A 20602-nucleotide genomic window follows, 5' to 3' on the forward strand; every position below is an offset into this window, starting at 1 on the left:
CTTCATTTTCATTAAATTCTAAGAAGTCTTTAATTTCTTTCTTTATTTCTTCCTTGACCAGGTTATCCTTGAGTAGAGCATTGTTCAACTTCCATGTATATGTGGGTGGTGTTCTTTTCTCCTTATTGTTATTGAAGACCAGCTTTAGCCTTGGTGGTCTGATAGGACGCATGGGATTATTTCTTTCTTTCTATAGCTGTTGAGGCCTGTTTTGTGCCAATTATATGGCCAATCTTGAAGAAAGTACCATGAGGTGGTAAGAAGATGGTATGTCCTTTTGTTTTAGGATAGAATGCTCTATAAATATCTGTTAAGTCCATTTGATTCATAACTTCTGTTAGTCTGTCTGTGTGTCTGTTTACTTTCTGTTTCCATGATCTGTACATTGATGAGAGTGAGGTGTTGAAATCTCCTACTATTATGGTGTGAGGTACAATGTATGCTTTGAACTTTAGTAAGTTTTCTTTTATGTATGTAAGTGCCCTTGTATTTGGAGCACAGATATTTAGGATTGAGTGTTCATGTTGCTGGACTTTTCCTTTGATGAATATGAAGTGTCCTTCCTTATCTTTTTTGATGACTTTTGATTGAAGATTGATTTTATTCAGATTAGAATGGCTACTCCAGCTTGCTTCTTCAGACCATTTGCTTGGAAATTTGTCCTCCAACCTTTTACTCTGAGGTAGTGTCTGTCTTTGTCTCTGAGGTGTGTTTCCTGTAGGCAGGAAAATGCTGGGTCCTCATTAAGTATCCAGTTTGTTAGTCTGTGTCTTTTTATTGGGGAATTGAGTCCACTGATGTTGAGAGATATTAAGAAATAGTGATTGTTGCTTCCTGTTACCTTTGTATTTGGAAGTGAGATTATGTTTTTGTGCTTGTCTTCTCTTGGTTTTGTTGCAAAATTATTAGTTTCTTGCTTTTTCTAGGGTGTAGCTTCTCTTCTTGTATTGGGCTTTACCATTTATTATCCTTTGTAGGGCTGGGTTTGTAGAAAGATATTGTGTAATTTGGTTTTGTCATGGAATATCTTGTTTTCTCCATCTATGTTGAGAGTTTTGCTAGATACATTAACCTAGGCTAGCATTGTGTTCTTTTAGGGTCTGTATTACATCTATCCAGGATCTTCTGGCTTTCAAAGTCTCTGGTGAGAAGTTGGATGTGATTCTGATAGGTCTGCCTTTATATGTTACTTGACCTTTTTCCTTTACTGCTTTTAATATTCTTTCTTTGTTTTGTGCATTTGGTGTTTTGACTACTATGTGATGGGAGGAGTTTCTTTTCTGGTTCAATCTATTTGGAATTCTGTAGGCTTATTGTATGTATCTCTTTCTTTAGGTTAGGGAAGTTTTCTTCTATGATTTTGTTGAAGATATTTACTGGTCCTTTGAGCTGGGAGCCTTCACTCTCTTCTATACCTATTATTCTTAGGTTCTATCATCTCATTGTGTCCTGGATCTCCTGTATGTTTTGGGCCAGTAGCTTTTTACATTTTATATTAGACAGTTGTGTCGATGATTTCTATGGAATCCTCTGCTTCTGAGATTCTCTCTTCTTTCTCTTGTATTCTGTTTGTGATGCTTGTATCTACGGCTCCTTGTCTCTTACTTTGGTATTCTATATCCAGTGTTGTCTCCTTTGTACTTTCTTTATTGTTTCTATTTCCATTTTCAATTACTTCATTTGTTTGATTGTGTTTTCCTGTAATTCTTTCAGGGATTTTTGTGTTTCCTCTCTAAGGGCTTCTACTTGTTTACATGTGTTTTCCTGAATTTCTCTAAGAGAAGTCTTTATGTCTTTCTTAAAGTCCTCCATCATCATGATCAAATGTGATTTTTTTTTTTTGGTTCTTTTTTCGGAGCTGGGGACCGAACCCAGGGCCTTGCGCTTCCTAGGCAAGCACTCTACCACTGAGCTAAATCCCCAACCCCTCAAATGTGATTTTAAATCTAGATCTTGCTTTTCTTGTGCATTTGGATATTCAGTGTTTGCTTTGGTGGGATAATTGGGCTCCGATGATGCCAGGTAGTCTTTGTTTCTGTTGCTTGGGTTCCTCTGCTCACCTTCAGGTTATCTCTGGTGTTACCTTGTTCTGCTATTTCTGACAGTGGCTTGACAGTCCTACAGGCCTGTGTGTCAGGAGTGCTGTAGACCTGTTTTCCTTCAGCCAATTATGGGAACAGAGTGTTCTGCTTTCAGGCATGTAGTCGTTCCTGTCCACTGGCTTTCAGCTGTTCCTGTGGGTGTTTGTCCTGCGTCTACCAGGCAGGTCACTTGGAGCAGAAAAGTTGGTCTTACCTCTGGTCTGGGGCCTGAAGTTGCTCCTTAGGGCTCTGTTTCAGCTCTCTGTGAGGGCAGCAACCAGAAGGGCCTGCCCCTACTTCTGGGTCCCTGTGCACAGGGGGCCCTGATGTAGCTAGGTGTTTTCCTCTACAGTCAGAAATGTAGGCAGAGTGTAGTCTGCCCCTCTGAAAGTCTAGCTCTCCTTCCCACGGGATTTAGGTGCAGGGAGCTGTTTGACCAGTTACCTTCAAATCCGGGGACAGTCTGGACCTCAGGGCTCCTGCAGCTTGAGTGCCCCTATCTTCCTGTTCCCAGAGGCCCTATATAGTTTCCTCTTGGGCCAAGGATGTGGGCAAAGGTGGGTGCAGAAGTGGCAGTCTCTCCTGCCCTGCAGTCTCAGGATTTCCCACATGTCTGAGTGATGAGCTCTCTCTCCCACAGGGTTTGGGAGCAGGGAGTTGTGGGCCGGGATCAGCGAGGTTCAGGTGCCAGCTAGAAACCGGAAGTGTCTGGTCCCAGAGGAATTTTTCCTTTGTGTGTCCTGAGTCCACCAGGCAGGTCACTTGGAGCAGAAAAGTTGGTCTTACCTCTGGTCTGGGGCCAGAAGTCACTCTTCGTTGCTGGGTTTCAGCTCCCTGTGAGGGCAGCAACCAGAAGGGCTTGACATGATTCTTAAGAGTACTGTGATCTCAGATTTACAGACATAAACATAAGTCCCAGCTAGGTGCTATTACAGACTACTGGGATGCAGTTTGATATTGCCAACAGTAATAACACGACAGTTGCTTTAGTACCACAATTATTAAGACTGGAACAATTTTACAGTGAAGTAGTTCATATCCAATGAATTCAGATTGCCTGCCTGGCTCTGCTTGGTTATAAGGGGCTCCAAACAATCAAAACATGAAGAAAACAGGCAGAGCTGGGCCATCTGGGTTTTCACCTAGTGCTCGTAACACAACCGGCAACCATTTTATGTCAGCTAACTTGTAAAAAACATTGTGGATCTCTGAAGAACAGCATATTTTTTATTTGTTTCCGTCCTTCCTCTTCTGTATTCTAACTTCCCACTCTTTTTTTCTTTCCCCATCCTTAAACATGGAAAGGAATTCTCAATTATGACAAAATTGAAAATAAATACAAAAGCCTTTTTTCCAGCTTTCTTAAACAGTTATTGTGTTCCAGTGATAAGACAAAACTTTGGGCCAAGATTCTCAGCAGACTATGTCACATGTCTAATCATGGAGAGCAGAGTCGGAGAGGAGCTTGAACAGAAGCAGGAGAGAGTCCTATGTGTAGGTTTATTAGACAGTTTTTGGGGAAAGAGCAAAACAAGGTAGCAACAAATTCAGTAGAAAAATCCCTGGCCCTATAGTCATCCAGGTACTAGCAGGTAGACATGCGAACAAGTCGTAGTTGGCTGAAATGGTAGTGTTAAGACGTGTAGTCGAGTCTCCCAGGGATGACTCAATAACTAAGCAGTGTTAAAAGCTGTTTCTAGATACTCTGAATGAGGAGTGTCTCCATTTTCACATTGTGTGGTGGTCTTGCTGTCCACTCCCTGGTCCTCTGGTTTCCAGAATTCCCTGAGAGGCAAGGAGGACAGGCCCAGTAGCCTTCTACCACACAAGCGCTGGAGGCCTCTCTCTGGAGGAGCCAGGGTACATTTAAAAAAGAAAGAAAGAAAGAAAGAAAGAAAGAAAGAAAGAAAGAAAGAAAGAAAGAAAGAAAGAAAGAAAGAAAGAAGGAAGGAAGGAAGGAAGGAAGGAAGGAAGGAAGGAAGGAAGGAAGGAAGGAAGGAAGGAAAGGCTGTTCCACAGAAGGTTGCAACTGGGGGTTTACAGAATATTGGCAAATCTAGGCCAGAATTAATCTCCTAAATGTAGAGCTGTCTACACTCCCTCCAAAGCTTCTGAGGAAGCTGATACAGGGCACTCTGAGCCTCATGTTAGCATGTAATATGCTGTGTGAAGGAAGATGGGTTCACATGGGAAGGTCTTTATGAACAACCCAGTAACACTGGGCAGAAGTGAGGAAAATGAGCTAAAATTCATCCTCGTTTGTGCAGAGCTGTCTCACTGTTTGTTCTATAGGAAAGGGAAACAAAGACGAGGAGGCTTAAGATTGTCATGGTGATCATTCACCCAACTGCCTGGCTTTATAATCTGATTGGTATTACCTGGGAACTTTATGTCACAGTCTGACACAAAGCTTTCTTGAGACGGAAAGGTCACTGTAGCCTAGGGAGTAGTTTCTATCACTTTCACTATTGAGTTGTATTATTCTTGGCCTGGAAGGTAACCTTAGGGGAGAAAGATTACATAGCTCTGTTGCTAAAACATAAAGCTAAAAACATGCTACTTCCTCGCTTGGTGCAGCGTTCTCCGTTTAGCTCTGAGATCACGTTCCCGCCATCCTGATTTAGCTCCGCCAATTGTCAGCTGGCGCCTCTTCCCCAGAGCTCCCCACGCTCCAACCTCACCTGTTTTAGCTCCGAGATCTGCTGCCTCCAGTTTCAATCCTATTTAGCCTGTTAATCCTGGCTAGCTTTGCCAAGCTGCCAACGACTTCCCTGTCTTCTCTCTTTCCTCTTCCCACCTTAGCTCAGTGGAAGAACAAAACTAGACCGCTTTATTATTTTAAAATTAACCAGATCACACAATTGTTGGACTCTTATCAGCTAACTTATTTCAGCCAATCCCTAGTGGTAGAGGTCACAGGTTCTAGTTGCCCTAAGGCCTTACCCGGCTGTTGCACCCGCCTCATTCCAAAGCCTGGTCAAAAGCTTCTTCCTTCCCTGCATCCCTTCTCTTCTCTAGGGACCCAGAAATCCTACCGTTTACCCTTTGCCCAGCAATAGGCTCTCACCTTCTTTATTGACACAGTCAGGGACCAATTAGGGAATCAGATTTTACTGTCAGCTCCTCCCACAACACAGCTCAACCAGCAACAAAAACAAAACAAAACAAATAAACCAAAAACCAAAATGGAGTCAGATACACATGGGTCTGGCCTGAATAGTGACATGGCCTTCCTTCAAAGTTTCAGTGGCTGACCAAATGTTATTCCATTTTTATCAAAGTGAGGCTGAACATATACTATATACAATGGTGCATTGATGATTGAAATGCTAGCTTAGAGCCAGGCATAGTGGCACACACCTTCGAAATACCAGCACTTGGTAAACATAGTCCAACTTGGGGGGTTCAAGGTCAGCATAGTCTACATTGACAGTTGCAGGATAGCCAGAGCTACATAGTGAGACCCTGTCTCAAAAATAGAAAGGAAGGAAGGAAGGAAGGAAGGCAGGAAAGAAGGAAGGAAGGAGGAGAGAAGAAATTCTAGCTTAGAATTTCTGATTGAACTCCTCTGTAATAACACCCAAAACCCACATCGCTGTTCACCAATGGTGTCACGTCTTCACAGACACATATGAGGAAGGACACGTACATATGAATTCTTTCAAAGCAAATAATGAACTTTGCGGAGTTAAGTCTCACTGAGGTATTTCATTTTCTTTCATCCCCCACATGCCTTCAGGCCAAAACATTAGCACAAAGTGCTCTTATAACTGATCACAGCAATCTGTCCAGAGACAATGTTGTCAAAGCAGTTTTGGGACCTGAAATGTTCCCAAGTCAGGATCAGAGCTTGACAGCTTGGCTTTTTTGTGTCATTCTGGACTTTGACATCTCAGAAGCACAAAGTGGTATTCTCAAAAAAAAAAAAAGTCAAAACTGGACAATGCTTTTAAAAAGAACACATCCTGCAAAATAATTAAAGAACATTCATCTTTTATCCTAATTTATTCTCATAACAAAAATTAATTGCATGCAAATTTTACTGTTTTACCTTTCTGAAACTGACTGAGCACCGTTGCCTCTAGTCACACTAGGTGCTCACGTGTAGATTATAGGAAGGCCTGTGTCTCAGACATCCTACATCCATACCGGGCTCCCAGTAAACTCAGTCACTAGCATACGAATACGGGAATCATTTTATTTCAAAAATGTTCTTCTGAGCACATTTAGAAAGCTTGGGAGCTTTTAAGAAAAACCTACGTGGTCACTTCTGGGTTCCCTTCATAAGTTGAAAAAAAGATGGCGATGATGGTGATGATGACGATATGATGATGGTGATGATGATATCAGCTAGACTGGTGATGATGGTGATGGTGACGGTATGATGATGGTGATGATGATATCAGCTAGACTGATGGCTTAGAGATTCATGTCACTTGCTGCTCTTCAAGAGAACCTAAGTTTAGGCCCCAGCACTCACATCAGACAGCTCACCACCTCCACCTCTGATAACTCAATCACCAGGGGATCTGATGCTCCTCCTGGCCTCTGTGGGCATCTGTCTGCACATACTTGGCAGACACACAGACAGACACATGAATAAAAGCAGACAAAAATTAAAAGAAAGATGACAGTGTTAATAATAAGGCTAATTCATGTCGACTACTTTAAACTTCTGCTGGAGGCTCAAAATGAGATCGTTATTGGTTCTGTTCGTGTAGCTGCTCAGTGAGAATGTATTGGGAATGTAGTCTTTTTCACTTCGAGACAGCTGGGCAGAACCTTTCGCCTGGATCCTAACACGAACCACTTGATTTACTATAATGTATGCTGAACGATATGCATTTTACCATATTTAGAGTGGACAGACTTCATTCTTAAGTGTTTTATTGTTGAATATTAACACACTTTAAATAGGGTTCTACAAGTCTTATGTTCCTAAAATTACATGTCATATTAAGTAGAAAGTAAAGTTCCTTCTGTGACCTTGGCAATTCCATTAGTCTCCAGGAATCTCAGAGTTCGGTTTGTTGTGTTTTGTGATTTTTGTGAATTGAGGAGTTGAGTAAAAGACTACCTAAAGTAAGCCTGGATAATTTGTTAAGTGATTTTTTTTAATGCTTAATACAGAGGCACTCTATAGGAACAAGTTAAATGGAATCTTTGACTCTAGCCCAGACATTGGTATTTTTTTCAATTTTTTTTTAATGATTGACTAGAAAGTAAACACAAAGAAGCACATGAAGAATTGCTTGTTCCCTACAACATTTTTAGAGTCAATATTTCATAAAAGGGGCATATTCACTTTAAACAGAAGCAACCTTATATGTATATAGAAATAGTTTTACATATAAATATATAAATATATTTACCTGTTTTAAAAATTAGTCATAGTTTATCTCTTTCGGTCATAACAGACCTGTAACTAACACATAGTGTATTTTCAACTTAAAGCTTGTGTGTACAAATTATATCACTAAGTGAATGGTCTGAACATACAATGTACGCATTTGTGTGTGTGGAAAGAAATCTAATACAAAACTTATGCATACAGAAGACATCAAACTCTGCTTACAGATATTACAATAATTACAACTTAAAATAACCTCATCGGTATTCCTATAATGGCTAAAGGGGTGTATTTCCTTTAAGTTAAATGAACCCAGTAGAACTGGCAGACCGTAAGTCACTCCAAAGAGCCTTACTTGGGAAATTCACCTGTCAGATTCAGTACCCTCAACAAAAGGTCTGGATATATCCTTTGCCGCCGAGGTGAGAGGCAGTAGCTGCAGATGTGAAATGTCAGCTGAAGGAATAGTAACTACTCTAAGGGTCTGGTGGTCCTTTGTGAAGAAAAGTTTCTGAGATACTAGCAATAAGCACCTCACAAGAGAAAGCGCTAACACAGGTGTGCCAAGCTAAAGTAAGGTTTGCCTTTGTTTCTATACTTTGCGACTGGGCTTGGTTTTGTTTCTATTGTCATTTTCCCCACCGATGGGGGAATTAGAAGCAACATCGGGAACAACAAAACATACAGCAAGCGTAAGACTTCACATCCAATAGGATGCGGAAGTTTTATTTTATTTCTAATAGGTACACACAGCATGGAATGATCCTTCCTTGGCAGAGCGTTATGTTTGAAGCCATTAAGCTCCTTTCTCCTAATTCTCCATAAAACGCTAAACAATTATAATCTATATGCTCCCCATCTATGGGTCTGTCTCCCCACTCTCCTGGATCATCAGCTGACACAATCCACGAGGGCAGTGGGAGCAGAGATGGCGAATGGGGGAGGATGTTTGTGTGTAGAAGCCCTGAAGAGTACATACAATGAATGACATCACTGGGACCAGATCAGCAGTAAGCAGGCAGATTAACTTTACTTAGGGTGATTCGCGGCTTATAAAGTTTGTGGGGGGCACTGAGGGTAGGAACATCCAGAATGAGCAAAGGTCATTGGCTGGGGGTTTAGGGTACCTGGAGCGCCTCCTAAGCATGGGAAGCATTTCAGGAAACTCGGTGATAGGAGAAAGGAAATTGATCCTGTAATCAAATTAAGGCCAGGTGACATTCCTCAGGAATGGGGTTTTGAAGTCCCCAGACAAGATCAGAGAAGGAAAAGACTCGCTAATGAAGAGAGTCTTCCACATTGCGCTGAGCCCAAAGGCTATCCAGTCACGGTGGACTTCTCTGGTTTCTCTGGTTACATGACCAACCTGGAATCGTTAAATAATTTTAAGGGTCATTGCTTTAAACTAGCTCCTGACCTGGACCTAGACTGAAATTCAATTACACCCATTCACAAATCATGTTTGATGGAGTTTGTTATCAACAAAGAGCTAGCAAGCTGTTTATCTGACCTCCTAAAAAACCAAGAGAAATGAGAGATAAGAGTTTAAAGTGCCAATGGGCAGCTTCGCTCACTGTGACGAACAGGTACCTTAATCGTCTGCAGCAGGTAATATTTAATCCTTTAAAAATAACTTGAAGGAATCCATTGTTAGTAAAGCCATTAGTTTCCATTATTTTGCCTCACCTTTCCATGAAAAGTAATTTTGAAATCACCAGTCATCTGGTTCTTTTGCTTCCACTTCTTTTTAGTCTTTCTCTGCCTGTGAAATCAACTTTTGATTGATTTGTTTGTTCTTTTGGGTTTTTTGTTTTTGTTTTCTCAGATCTTTTTCTGAAAGCCAGGTCTAGGGCTTGGTCATTCGAACACAAAGTCTATGTTATAGAATGAAACATTGCTTGACGGTAAGATTACAAATAAAGCCAAATCTTCCAAATCCTATCTTTCAAATAAGTCTCTGTCATTTTGTGCCCCAATTAAATATCCAGTGAATTATGGAGTAAATAGGGACCAAAATGTTTGGCATTTTTATTAATTAATGTTTATTGCTCAGACGCAATAAAATGGATTTCCAGAACCTCTTGTATTGAATAACCTAATAACTAGTCATGACTAAGTAAGGAGACGTCTAGAAAAAATTCAAATTTTTGTCTTAAGTCTTGCTTAATGAAATTATGTAGAGAAAGATGAAATTCTTGAGTGCTTCAACAGTTCTTGAGCAAGTTATGAGTGAATTAAATCTCTGTAGAGAGTGTTCTGAGTTGAAATACCTCCTATGAAAATCCATACTGAGAGTCTGTGAGATGGTTGATGGGCTAGAGTCACTTAGTGTCACATCTGATGACCTGAGGCCAATCCCTAGATAGGTTAATCTCTTGGTAGAAGGAAAAACTGACTCCTGAAAGTTGTCCTCTGATCTCCATATGTATGTTAAAATAAAAATTCATGTGGGATAAATGTTCCTTTAAAGTTTAATCTAAGTTATGTCTAATCTCTTATAACATGATATTTTTAATGAAAAGAGAAAAATAGGAGACAGATTTATGGGAGATATAATGAGGACTACACAGGAAGATAGCCAAATACCAGCCAACAATGAACATTTAGACGATTTCCTTCCTCATAGCCTGCAAAGGAGTTAACCCAGTCAATGATCTCATGTAAGGCTTCTAGTCTTTGATGCCACAAGACAGTAAACTTCTGCCTGTTAGGGTTCCCCATCTGTGAGACATTCCTACACAAAAACGATAGTAAACTTGGAATTGATAACATGTAAATGAACCCAGAGGGTTTATACCACTGCTGTAATTGTTTCCGCTGAATATATTGTAGATGCTTTGCAGACAGAAAAATTAAGAACATACAAGAATTTCAGAATGATGTAGGGAGAAACCCAATGACACGTCTTTTATTCTTTTAAACGGACTTTCATAATGTCATAGCCACATGTCTTGGTTTATGTATTCTCTATAGCCGTTTCACACTGATAGAAAAACAAGGACAAAAAAAGCAACAGAGGCGTTGTGACCAGCAAAGCCTGGATCATGGAAAGCAGTGCCTCACATTGTCAAGAACAAGAATACTACTTAGGGTCCATTCTGCTTGAGGTTGACAAAGAAAAGCCAGCAAATGGTCAAATCTGGTCACAGATCATCAGGGATCTAGATCAGGAATCCATTCAAAGGTTCATCAGAGTAGATCTAAGCAATTTTGACCAAAAGGAAAAAAACGAGGGATCGCATTTGCTTCTTCTTCCTTCCGGTGAGAGTGAAGCCAATTCAAAGAGAAAAAGGCTTCAGATGGATTAGAAGGAACAACTTCAGAGAGAACTGCAAAGATGCTCAAAGAATCAGTCACCTCAGGAGTTATGATTTAGCCAACTTTGACGGACCTAGGAAGAAGGTGCGTATTAGTCACAGTTCATTTTAAAAGTAGTTTACAGTAGTGCATTCCAGTGAGGGTGAAAACAAAACAAATAAAAACCAAAACCTAGAAATGGTAAAAAGCTCTGAAAATTCTTAATTCCAAGAAAAGAAGCTAGAAAATGATCAACTGATATACATCAATACTAATTGCATTTGGGAAGAAAAAACTAAATCTAGCTCAAAAAAGGATTGTGTGTATATGTTTCTGTGTGTGTGTGTGTGTGTGTGTGTGTGTGTGTGTGTGTGTGTTTTGGAGGAATCTCTCCTTAGTTTATGAATATGCAACATTAAACAAGTTATCTAATATACTCACAAGATGTCAGGTTGTGAAAGACTGGGGACGTGGCACTAAGGACTTCTAATTGTACGTGTACCCAGACCTAGATTCTCCAGAGTTGCTCCTGGAAAGCACAGAGGATACGAAATCTATAAGAATCTATAAGTGTATTTTGGAAGGTTCTAGATGTGAACTTCAACTATAATGTAATAGGATATAAGTATCAATAGTGATTGATGTGACATCAGTAACAACACGGTAGTGTTGAGGATGAATAACAATCAGTCACAGCTGACTTGACACCCAGCAACTAACATACTAACCAAGGGCATCTCAGGCTTGGAAAAATGCAGAACACCCTTTAAGCACCCAAAAAAGTAATTAGTTGACACACCTTGATGTCACATCCTTCACAGCTAACGCAGATGCCGTTCCCCACAGTGAGCTCCAAAGAGGTTTTGTACAGTAAGGTATGTGTGAGCATGAATCCGTTCAACTGCCTCAAATTCTTGACTTTATGCTCTTTTTTCTCACAGAAACAAATCTTTCTGGAAGTATTAAGAAAAGGAAGAGGAGAGATAGGAGAGAGAGAGAGGGAGAGAGAGAGAGAGAGAGAGAGAGAGAGAGAGAGAGAGAGAGAGAACATATTATGAGGGTGGAACCCGCAGAAAATATCATCCTGGTGAATAAATGACTCACTGATGAAATTTGTTCAAAGGGCAGCAATGTGATAAAAATAAAATGAAATTCATTTATGATTTTTTCTGTACGATGTGACTGCATACTAAATTAGAGTTAAGGGATAGAAGTTCATGTTCCAAGAATTGCTAGATATTAAAGTGCTTGATTGAGTAGCTCCTACAATGTCTTGGATTCAGTTTCCAGGACAAAACCAAGTAAGGATGGAAGTTAGTTCAGTTTGAAGAAGAAGGTTATTTTATTCTGTGCAATTTAAAAGTTATAAATATGAGTACTTATGGTCAAATTATAGGAATAAATACAATTTCATTTTTAAAGCAGGATCAAATTCACTAGCACATGATTGGATAACCAATTTGCCACCTTCATTTGGAATTTCTGTTTCTCCTCCTGTGGGTCTATAGGCTTTGAGAAGTCTCTCAGAGTCCTCTGAACTCCTTGATTCTGTAAGAAACCCCTCTTTCCTGTTTACTCTTGTCCTGGATGCACAGGTCATGTACTTCAGTGACAACAGATCCTTTCTCCCATTAGTCTTCTACCAATCTCCTTCTCCAAACACACTCAGGGAAGGTGCCTTCTTAATGCCTAAAGTTGTACAACTTAAAAGTTTGCCTCACAGAGGAAAAATATCTTCGAGAAGTGAATATTCATTTTAGGATCACATTTTAAAAGGTTTCGGTTCAACCATTTGATCTACTTTTGGACCACGATGAGGTAGACCATAATAAGAAAAGAGCATGAAGAAATAAATGTGCTGAACTAACAGTGCCTAGAAGCAGACAAAGAGAAAGGGAGAGATTGGAAAAATGTCTAGTTTCCAATCATGGGACAGTTACTACTTCCTCAAACTAAGATCCAGTTTTTAAAGTCCCCACAACTTACCAAAATAGCACCACTAGAGGGGATCAAAGTCTTCAACACTTGAGCACAGGAACATGTTCTTTACAGACTTTAACATTCTACCCCTGGCCTCTAAGGCACATCTCATAAGGCAGGATGCACTTAGTCTGCCTCTAGGAGTCAGCAAACTCTCCACTGTTGTAACATTGTTCTAAAGTCCAAAGCTCAAAGTCTTCTGAAACTAAATGAAACTCTCAGCAGTGAACTCTGGTAAAGTGAAAAAAGGAGGCTGTGTTCCTTTAAGACACAACAGTAGAGAGGGAATATTCTACTGTGAAAGGGAAAAAGCTGTGGGATATAGAGAGTGGGGGATGGACCAACATAAGATTAAAACTCAGCAGAGGAAGCATTAAAAAAAAAATCATAGTTCTTGGGAGAACTATGGCCATGCACATCTGTAATTCCAGCGTTTTGGAAGTTGAGGCAGGAGAATTGGAATTTTTGAGCCCAATTGGACTGCACAGTTAGATTCCCCTCATCAACCCTCCTCCAAGAGAGGTTTGTAATTTCACATCCAGGGTTTAGGACAAGGAGTGTCATATTGTAAAACCTCAAGAGCATGGGTGGCCTTGTCCCTATGACCATCACCATCTACAAGCTACACTCCACTTGATGTCTGCCTCAGCTGGATCCAAAAAAAAGGAGGTTTTCTAGGCAAACATTTTACTTTTCTGGTATCTCTAACTTCCCGGGGTCTCTATTGTGTCCTTAACTTCAAAAGTTGCCTTGTCAAAGACTCCCCACAGACATCCCAGTTCTCTCATACATTGCCTGGCCTTCTAGGTTTTCCTTTAAAGTCTGATGGAAGCCTACATAAATGTAATTCTTATATATTCCATGCCTGCAAAACCAGCAGCTCGTGGATGATACCAAATACCCCACTTGAAGTAGTAGCTCCCGCTTTGAGCCTCCTACCCCCCACATCATTTAAAGCATGGATAGAAATACTTTAGAATACCTGGGTATGCTGATCCTGGAAAAACACTTCCCTTGGCTACCCAATGTGAGCAGTGTTCTCTCAAGGAAAAATCTTCCGATTGAATTTATGTGCTCATCCCTCTGGCTACACTGTGCTTTGCTGACAACCTAGGTGTCTGCAAGGCATCTCCTATTATTCCAGCCCATTGTATTGCCTTCTTTGTAATGGTGCTAATCTCTATAATACTTCCTCTGGTTCAATCTTTTGTCTGCTTTTTTCCTGGGAACACTCTAAGCTTTCCTAACATTTTCATTCTTTCTGCTCTGTGTACATATTTCTCCCTATAGGTTGATTAAAAGTGGCCGGTATTACCCACGCTACATCCAAAGTCCCGATTGTCCCAACTCACCCACCAACAAGTCCCTGTTTAAATGGCTTAGTAACATTAACAGCTGTTTTTTGGTGTTAGGTTCAAAAGATGATCCAAGAAAATACAGTAGTTTATCACAATGAAGTGTTTGGGTTGCCTCAAAAAACATCTTTAAAACTTAGTAGCATACATAAAGCCTACCAAAAGATGTGAGTGAAATATTGTCAAGGATTTTGGCCCTTTCTCTCTTAGAATCAAGAGAAAGTTTAGTACTATAGAATCTATTATTAATGATGTGATCTTTTCCCAATGGTTTTAGACATGAAAATTGTTTATTTGCTGAAGTCAGGGCTAAGATAGAAAGCACAGCAATGTTCTGATGTATCTGAAGAAGGAAAAGATGTAGAGACCATCTTTTGTTATACTATACATGAGTATATAAAAACACATCATGAGATACATAACTCCAACAGCGTTGTGATGTTTACATTCTAAATATCTCCATGACAACAATTAATTCAGAGGGTACATTGCCTAAATTCTGGTGAACTAAAACAGTTAGATAGGCTATCATATTTTCTATTAAAAAAACTGTTTTAAGTCTTCCTATAGCCTCTGACTATTTATGATTGAAAATGGCTGCTAATTTATATTTCTTCCCGTAGCACAATAACTGTGAGAGATCGCTGTGTCACCTCTGTGAGTTTAAGTTATGTTTCCATGCAAAATACAAAAGGTTAATTACTGCTCAGAGCCTGATGCTTCTGTGGGAGTAACTGCAAGTTATTTATTACCCTTTGTCTTGTAAATTATGTTAATTTTGCTGGATTAACAATGTCAACTAGAAGAACATTAATTAATTTAACAATTTAACAAGTTGGTTTTTTTTTTTTTTGTATTTTCTTCTGTTTCAGTTGATCTATCTTTAGTGAATGAGGATGATAATGCCATCTATTTCCTGGGAAATTCCCTTGGTCTTCAACCGAAGATGGTTAAAACATACCTGGAGGAAGAGCTAGATAAGTGGGCCAAAATGTAAGTACCGTGTTAAAAGGTGTAACTCTGCATCGGACAGAAGAATTTTCAAAGTTAAAAAAGGTGTCTGATTTGGGCAAGTTACACCCTACCATATTAGGACCAATGAAATCCTTATTTATATTAATTATCAATACTATAATATTTTGGTGAAATAATCTTGGATCAGAATAAGTCCAAATGACAAATTTGTGAGAGCGAGAGAGTGAAACAATGTATATAAACATGAAATCCCCTTTCCCATGTGTAAATCAATGTAGCCACTTTATCTCACATGGTTAATGACCAGTGAAGAAGTTAATTTACGATTTTAAGCGTTTTATGTTTGAATCATGACTAAGCTAATAGTGTCATCAAAAATATGGAGTCCAGGCTTGTTAAGATAATAATAGGCTGGGTGACACCGATGATCATAGATGTACTGAGTGGGATAATATCATTTGATCTTAGTATTTTTAACCTCTTACGGTTTCCTCCTAAGGGGTGGATAGTTTAAAACCATCCATTTCCATGCTTGCCATATTTGGATTCTTACCTGAGCACTCCTTTCTCCTGTGCTCTGTGATTACTTGCAGTCTTCTAATGGCCAACCCTTCCCTTCTTCCCATTCCTCCTGAACCCTCATCTTTAAGCTCACCTTCTCTGCCATGCATTATCTCTTAATGTCACTATAAAAAGATAAAGGAGAGAGAAGGAAGATGTTTGGTGGATGGTAGGTGTAGAGAAAGGAGGTGCCCCTGCTGGCCCATGCTGAGACATTCCTTCCCCTTAAGGGACCAGCCACAAGATGGAATAGTATAGAATAGAGTTTATTCAGGCATGGAGAGGGGAGTCAAGGGGGTAGTAGAGGCAGAGAAAGGCAGAGAGAGAGTAGAGAAGTAGAGAAGTAGAGGCCAGCCATGAACACAGCTTCCTGTGGTGGGGAAGGCATGAAAGGACAGAGCAGGAGCAGGAGAGAGAGGAGGGGGCAGTGTTGCCAGGTAATTATGGGCTGGAGCTTACCTGGCTGTTGCCAGGTAACTGGAGCAGAGCTTAGACAAAATGCTAACACCCATCAACTCAAGATAATTGAGGTTCCCATTTAATTATCATTATTTTTGAACCTTTGAGGCCTTTTACTTTTAGTTTTATTCACCCCCCCCCCCCCCCGGAGCTGGGGACCGAACCCAGGGCCTTGCGCTCCCTAGGCAAGCGCTCTACCGCAGAGCTAAATCCCCAACCCCCTACTTTTAGTTTTAAAAACAAACATCATAGCTCATTGTGAATTGTGATCCCATCAGTTAAAAAAAAAAAAAAAAACCCAGAGTTTACGATTTCTGAGTTCAGATACCCACATTTAACCCTCTACAATTTCCCCTTGAGTAGACAACTTAGAAACATCTATTTTCATTACTTTCATGTTCTTAGGTAAATAATCTAGCTTTATGTATCTTCTCTATTTCTACAGTAATTACTTATAAAACCGAAATTAGGTATGTCTGTTAAATACTTAAATCTCTTGTCTTATTTCTGAATTGTAAACCCAAGTATTTTTAAAAGCCCCACCTCTGATCATATGAAAATAAGAAAAAATATCATTATGGAAATGAGTCCCATGTGAAGGTCAGGAAACAACATTTCAGAAAGATGAAGCCACATTAAATACGAATTCTGGAGCAGGCCACTTGGCACTCATAAAATCTCCCCGTTTCATGACCTTTCCTCCTTTTCTGTGCTCCTTCCTAGCTGCCTACTTCACACTGCCCACCTGAGGACAGCTACCAGGACTCTTAGGTAACATCGCAAAGTCCTTAATTTTCATGGTCAAGAATGAGAGCTCTCACATTAATGCAAGAATGATGAAAGCTTATATAATTTATTAAGCATGTTGTAATTTCATCTCCGTAGCTTTTATGTGTAGGTTTCAAAATACACATCATCACATTTGAAAGCATTTTGGACTAGCAGGTTTTAGGATTTAATAAATGAGGGTCACAGTTAATAAAAATGGTTGATATTCATTTCGGTCCTTAATGTTGAGAGCAGAGTTAAATTGGATGATTTTGCACTTTTGAAAGTGTCTTTCCCCCTTGAATACTCTGGCAGCCAGGCTTTGCATTTTTATGCTCTAGGTATTTAAAAGATGCTGCCCTGCTGCTCCATTCATTCCGCATCACACCTCAAACCACTGAGGGCTGGTTGATGATTGTTGAGATGTTACAATTAGGTTTCAGGAAAAGCGCCTGTCTCCCAGAGCATCAGCTATTGTTGCGGTCCCCTTTCATGTTTTACTTTGTGAGGAGAGACAAAGCCCGAGTCTTAGTTAAGTCCTCCCAGTGCTCATTAGACAAATGATTCACCCAGGAGTGTGCTTTAAATCTGAAGGCAAGGAAAACTGAATTAAAAGCCTATTCTAAGCAAAAGAGCTCCACCCCTTCTTGCTTTGATCCCTGTACTTCCCCTTCCCCTCAGCCCTGGAGACCTAAGTCAACCTTGTGGCCTGGCTTGCTCCTTAGTAGCAGCAGGGTTTCAGATGTGTACTTAGACTTCCGGTCCTCATCCTTCTGTTCATCCCCCTGTACCCCCCGCCCCCGTGGCCACCTTGCCTGCACATCTTTGATCCAAAAACAGTTTTTATTTGTCTTTTATTCCCAAAAAAATATTTAATTTGAAACTACTTGTAGCCTTTTCTCTATGAGACTCTGCGGGAAAGATTTTTTATTTTTTTCTGATCAACTTAGCTCCGAATAAGGAGAACACCTGAAAACTTGACAGCAGAGAGATCATTGAGAGAAAGCAGGTTATAGGAACAGACAGGGGAAAAGGGAAAAAGAAAGAAAACCTTTTCTTAATGTAGTGGCTAGCTAAAGAGCAGGGCACGAGGGACTCCTAGGGAAACACAGGAGGCTGTGTGGGATCTTTCACAACGGTGCTGGAGTTAGTGAACAGTATCCTTGGCTGGAAACTTCCGGAAAAGACGGTAGGAAACTGACTCTACCCTCTGAATTTGGGTCTGTGGCAGCCTTACCTCAAGGAGTCCTTAAGCCAAGTTTAGACAGTTTCTTTCTTTTTTTTTTTTTAACTTGCTTTGTGCACACATTTAAATCATGTTTAAATTGTTAAAATATGATTTTATTTAAACTGTGGCACTGCGGTAGGCTCTCTGTCCTTTCTGTTCCATTTCTGACTATAGTTTTGGTTTCAGTAATCTCCTTACACCATTTGACCGTAGGTCTGGGACTTCCCAGTATTGTGGTAAGCTTTCACAGACATCCTGACTATCTATTCACAGCATAACTTACTTCTGATAGTAACTAATCTTCTACTCTATGAACTTCATGTTTGATTACTTAATACTAAAGGAAAGTCAATGATCAAAACACAGCGGTTTAGCGCTGGACTTTATAAAACCCTAAGATCACAGAGTCCCAGGCACTGACAAATTTATAAAGAATAGAAATCCATTTTCTCATAATTCTACAAAACTAAGGCATGAGAAGACTTGGTGCCTGCTGGAGGCTGTTCTCTATTTCCCAAATGCTGCTTCTTGCCACGTCACAAGTGATGGGTGGTACATGCACCTTAAAGCTGTGAGTCCTGTTCAAGACTCTGCCCACGTCTTAAGTCAGCGTTTCTCAACCTGCATGTCTCGACTCCTTCAGAAGTCTAACCTCTCAGGGGTCGCCTAAGACCATTGGAAAACACAGATATCAGATATCTACATTAAAATTCATAACATTAACAAAATTACCGTTATGAAGTAGCAACAAAAATAATTTTAAGGTTGGAGGTCACCACAACATGAGGAACTGTATTAAAGGGTCGCGGCATTATGAAGATTCCATTCCAAACCACTGGTTTAAATGCTACTACTTTAAATACAGCCACATCGATGACTTACATTTTAACTTACTACTTTGGTTATACTAAGTGTTTCTTCTACAATTTCTACTTATTGAAGAAAAAACTGCAACCTATCCCAAATTTATTATTACCTTTTATCTGTGTTTGTTTTAAAATCCTTACTACTGTTACTTTGTAATTTGATTCTCAGTCATGAGATTTCTAAGGTTTATCTTAATGAGTAAAATTATATTTTAATTCCAATGTATATGTTCTGTCAATGAAATTATATAATTCTAACATTTTGAAATAGAAAAGTTATAAGATAAACAGACTCATTTGTTATATAATGATTATCAACAAGATTGCTATAATCTTGAACATGGTATCATAAACCTAATATCTTAGTGCTCTGGAAATTGAAACAGAATTGTGAATTTGAAGATACCATTAAATATGGAATAAGGCCTTGTCTTGATAATAAAAAGGAAATGTCCTATAATAATAAATAATAATATTCTTTAACCTCTTGGAATGTGAGAAGAGATAGTCTATCAGTCTACAAAATTTGAGGATATGTTTTACTTTAAATATTTAATAACAGTCTACATTATTTAAAGGAAAGTAACATGATAATAATCATAATTGTAAACTTCAGTAGGAAGGCAAAAATCCATCAATTATAAGAGCATATTTTACATTGAGAAACATGCATCAAATCCCAAAGACAGAACCTAGAACTATGGCATTCAAGTCATCTGCATTTTCAAATCTGCTAGATTGATGTCTTAGAGAAATGCCTGCTGGGCTTGTGCCTTTACAGGGGCCTTTTAAAGAGACTGACAGCTTAGGTAGGATTAGTTAAAACAGAAATGTCCTGTTGGTTTATACTTCAGGAACATTCCAACTAGCTGACATGGGATGATTTAAAGGACCAGGTGCTTATGGCCAGTGTGATGATGAAGTAGACCAGAGATGTTTTCACCTGAAGGTCACTATAACAGTTTTATTCAACTATGAGTTTCTTCTTTTAAATAAAGGGGGGCACATGAGTGAAAAGTACAGCTTTTTAGAACCATTGTTAGCTATTCATCAATTAGGTCATAGATAAAATTGTGCTTCATTAAAAAAAAAGCTTTGGAAATTTATTGATTTACTTACTGGGAAAGCTTTCTAAAATAAGGGCTCTTCTCATTTTGTAGGATGGGTAAAATATGGTCCTATTCTAAAGAGAATCCAATCTCCTATTAACTTCCTAATTAGATGTTGTATCCTGAAATCTAATTTCATGAGCAAATATTGCTTGTAGCCATCTCGCAAAACACCCCACTCCTGGCAATGATTAATGTCCTGCTATTACGTTAACTCTTCACATTCTTTCCCGACATTGGTAAAGGATTGCAGCTGTGCTAGGCTTATTTTAAGCAACTTTGAATGAAAGCAATCTCCTATCTTCCTTAACTCTAACACATATGTTTATAACTGCACTTTAATCTACATCAATTCTTCCTAATGACAGGCCACTTTACTTTGGGTTTATTTGGATAAAATGTTCTAAATACATTTCACTACCCCAGGCTAGCAGTCTGACAAAATGAGGAAGTAGCCTTAGTGTGTAATATTTTAAAGAGAGGAAGATGCCAAAGCCTTGCAGGAAGAAACACATCCCTAAAGATTATTACCATGGTGTCTACCAGAGTGAGAAGTAGGTGGCATAATATTCT

General features: G+C 39.4%; 1 protein-coding gene across 1 annotated transcript in view; it reads left to right on the plus strand.

The window, feature by feature from the left end:
- The window catches only part of Kynu (kynureninase), a 150711-nt gene that overhangs the window by 20484 nt on the left and 109625 nt on the right, over positions 1-20602 (plus strand). Inside the window, 1 exon segment of the mRNA NM_053902.2 lies at positions 14936-15056. Coding sequence (NP_446354.1) covers positions 14936-15056 — 121 coding nt within the window.

Source organism: Rattus norvegicus, chromosome 3 (assembly GCF_036323735.1).
Source record: "Rattus norvegicus strain BN/NHsdMcwi chromosome 3, GRCr8, whole genome shotgun sequence".
In the NCBI taxonomy this organism is placed as follows: Eukaryota; Metazoa; Chordata; class Mammalia; order Rodentia; family Muridae; genus Rattus; species Rattus norvegicus.